This window comes from Melampsora larici-populina, assembly GCF_000204055.1.
Source record: "Melampsora larici-populina 98AG31 unplaced genomic scaffold MELLAscaffold_1, whole genome shotgun sequence".
Taxonomy (NCBI): Eukaryota; Fungi; Basidiomycota; class Pucciniomycetes; order Pucciniales; family Melampsoraceae; genus Melampsora; species Melampsora laricis-populina.
In genome coordinates, this window is record NW_006768765.1 from 2,474,267 (window position 1) to 2,477,596 (window position 3,330).

At 44.0% G+C, this 3,330-nt stretch overlaps 2 protein-coding genes across 2 annotated transcripts in view; both read right to left on the bottom strand.

The window, feature by feature from the left end:
* The window catches only part of MELLADRAFT_101296 (uncharacterized protein), a gene marked incomplete at both ends in the record, with an annotated part of 1,961 nt that extends 616 nt beyond the window's left edge, over positions 1-1,345 (bottom strand). Inside the window, 8 exons of the mRNA XM_007403912.1 lie at positions 17-296; positions 374-436; positions 500-571; positions 654-800; positions 879-914; positions 991-1,086; positions 1,157-1,201; positions 1,271-1,345. Of these exons, the coding sequence (XP_007403974.1) occupies positions 17-296; positions 374-436; positions 500-571; positions 654-800; positions 879-914; positions 991-1,086; positions 1,157-1,201; positions 1,271-1,345 (814 nt within the window). The remainder of the gene's footprint in view (positions 1-16; positions 297-373; positions 437-499; positions 572-653; positions 801-878; positions 915-990; positions 1,087-1,156; positions 1,202-1,270) is intronic.
* Positions 1,346-2,806: 1,461 nt separating this feature from the next.
* Positions 2,807-3,330, bottom strand: part of MELLADRAFT_87033 (uncharacterized protein) — a gene marked incomplete at both ends in the record, with an annotated part of 2,290 nt that continues 1,766 nt past the window's right edge. Inside the window, 2 exons of the mRNA XM_007403911.1 lie at positions 2,807-3,063; positions 3,173-3,299. Coding sequence (XP_007403973.1) covers positions 2,807-3,063; positions 3,173-3,299 — 384 coding nt within the window. The remainder of the gene's footprint in view (positions 3,064-3,172; positions 3,300-3,330) is intronic.

Consider the following 3,330-nt stretch of genomic DNA (forward strand, 5'->3'; position numbering starts at 1 on the left):
GCCTCATTTGATGGACCGTGAGACATCTGTGATTTCAATGGATTGGATCCGTACCAGCCAATCCATTGTGAGGTTGATTCTCCCATCTTCACCTCCGTGCCTGCCAAGTCTGAGTGCATGGCTGGTGCCAATCTCTTGGAAGCGTTTGGTCCTGTTGTTTCCCTGCACATCGGGACCGGGGCTGTGCAGGCTTCCGTGACAGAGTTCAGGGTACTGCCAGACCATTGAACTTTGTGTGCTAGAGTTCTTGGGTCACTGCCCATTCTCCATTTTCCATCAGCAGAATGCTTCCGGATCTGTATGTACGATATTGCAATGAAACCATTAAAGATCGGATGAAGCTTGAGATAAAGCAGTTCTGGAAGCAACTCACCTTTGGATCTGTGTCTCCAGCCCCCTGATGCTCCCGCATCTTGTTGTTGTCATGTTGAAATGACTAAATTGATAGACAGGTTTGTCAGAAACGGAAGCAAGCCTAAAGAAAAATAGATCGATGTACCTTGGGTGTGACCAAGGAATTGGCTTGTCTCCTTGTGCACCACGCCAGCGCGTCACTTGCCATTTTCAGTGCCTATGTTTATGTAAAAAAATAACAAGTAAGGATACGATAATGGTTTTCTGAGAGATTTCGATCCAAAGAGACATTTTCTCACCTTCTTGACACTCAAGTGATTATCATTATCCTCGTCATCAGACTCAAAGCATGATATCTCTGGCTTTGGAATCACCCGCATACGAGTAGGCAGGTGGTAGCGGACCGGAGTTGAGTATACTGTAGTACGCTCAGGTGAGAGCTCCGCCTATTTCACCATCCAGGTCAAGTTTAATCAAGGTATCAGTGATCAGACTCTAGAACACTTATCAGGACAACAACATACCAAGTGTCGAGAGGATCCGCGTGCTCTTTTCGATACCTAATGAGAATTGTAACAATGTACAAGGGGTTACTCAAGCTAGATTAAACAATACATATTTATAAAAACAGCTTACAGGAGAAGAGAATGGCGATTGGAGACTGTTTGAGTCTTGGGCCAATTTGGAGACTGGTGCACATGATCCATCGAGGTATCTTCCATCATGATTCTTCTAAGACAAGATCGGATCACGCAAGGTGAGTATCTTGAAAATGAATCATTCGCACAGTCTAGAGGCTTACCTTTTGTGCGGATACCTTTCGGCCAATTGATGATCCAGATTCAGCCTGTCAATCAAACGATCATCAAACGTTGAGGATATGAATAAGAAGAGAAAAGCGACCGAAGAAATTCACTGGATATGCAAAAGGCGACGAGAGTCCAAACGTCCTAATTGAAACCTTTTCATTCGTGGACGATGACGGAGACATTATTTTTGAGAGGTTTGGAGGATTGACCAAGGAAATGATATGGTATCTGTGAGGAAATAGAAATAGAGCTAGTAAGTAAATAGGACTATAATCAAATAACCATTTGCTTTGTAAGCGTACGATTTATGTTCGGCGTCTTGGGAGACTTTTCAACAAATGCAAGAAAAGAAATTGGAGGGATCTTTCAAGAAGGTGGTAAATGGCTTTGTTTTCGGGTTTGGGATGATGTGGTTTTGGGAAGAAAATATGTCACGGCAGGGCGCTTTTTATAGTGACCACAGCCTGAAAATACGGAGAGTCAAAAGAGCATTACCAACACCATCAGCTTAAGAAATTCAAAATGAAGTTGAATTAATCATCTATAGCATTCTTGGATTTGTGCTGGGCGCATCCCGGCAAAATACGATGAAAGGTGTGTAAGGTTCCTTGATGTGAAGTTTTGGACTGAGCTAATTGAGATGGGATCACATTATCTGCTGGGATCGTGGACATTACCCTCAACAGGACCCAAACTATTTAAAGGACCCCGCAAATATTAGTCAAAAGACTGGTATCATTCTCACCCCTGGAAAGTGAGACATCCGGCCTTCCTGGAAAACTGTTGACACTTTATTAAAAGGCCAATGCGGTGTCATCATCTTGACCACTTCTGGACATGCGCACGACTTGCTTGTTATTGCGAGATGCCAGGAGACTTGACCACGAGGCACGACGCGTGGAGCAGAGTGCGTTTGGCCATGAGCGATGTGGCGACGTTGAAGATGAGTCGATGGTACATCTATAGCAGAGTTGGTCGACATGAATAGCAAACATTGAGATTGCTCTTCGAGAAGTTCATTGCTATCATATGTTACCAGTGATTCCAGAGTATCTTTGGCGTTTTGACAGAAGGAAAGATAGAGCAATGATTCAAGCGATTTATATTTTCACCGTATCACAGTTTGTTACCAAATTCAGTTATCAGGTAGCAGGTCCATGGTCATGGTTTGCTGTCAAAGATGAATTTTCTTTTTTTCTTCTGAAGGGGCACATTGTTCAATCACAAAATCGATTGCGCCCGGAGGAGATGTGATATCGATGGCTACCAATTCTGTATGATATGATCAGACTTGGCTGAGTTTCGAGTCTCATTTCTACATGAGACATGGGAAGCAGTCTGAACTGCCCGTATGTGATTCAGTGAGCCCAGGTTTATGATAAATTGTTCAGATATCTTTTGCGTGTGGTAGCCAGGCTGCGAGTGGCATGAGCATGATATGTACACATGTGAAAGCAAATGCAGCCATATTTATACTTATGTGCTCCATTGAGATCGGAATTATACTTGTAATATTGGATCTGCCCACAAAACGTAAGGCTACCTACGTATACTACCCACATTATCGCCAGTTCGCTTGTATGTTGAGCTCTATAGGATATGATATGCATCTCTGATTTTTTATGTGATTATGGTACGGACAATCAATTTGGGATCGCCACAGTACTCATGCGTCTTTTACCACTCAATACATCCTCAAGCCCCTTCACCTCCTTCATGGTCTCAAGTCTGATACCCGTGGGTCGGATCAAGGTACCACCCGCTACGCATGCATCTTTTGAGAGAGCTCGAACCGAGACATTCGACCAATCGTTCCATAGTTTCACCACATTTGCAGCACCAATCAGGGAAGCTGTTTCAGGCGAATAGACGAGTACCCAAATTGCATCGTAGCCGCCAGCTGTGCGTGTGGCGAGGTCATAAAAAGAGAAACATCAGCATTTGTAAGCGCGCGTGATGATAAGGCAAAATATGACAATATTGACACGCTTAAAAACTAGATTACTCACCACCGGGCACACCGCTGCCAACGACACCGGCAAGCTCGTCACATTTATCAAGCAACTCAGTTTGGCTCGGCGGTTCTATTGGGACATCTGATGCCTCACCCATGCATCGCATCAGTTTCCGGGTTTGCTGAGATTGTATTCAATATCAAATTGTAGCA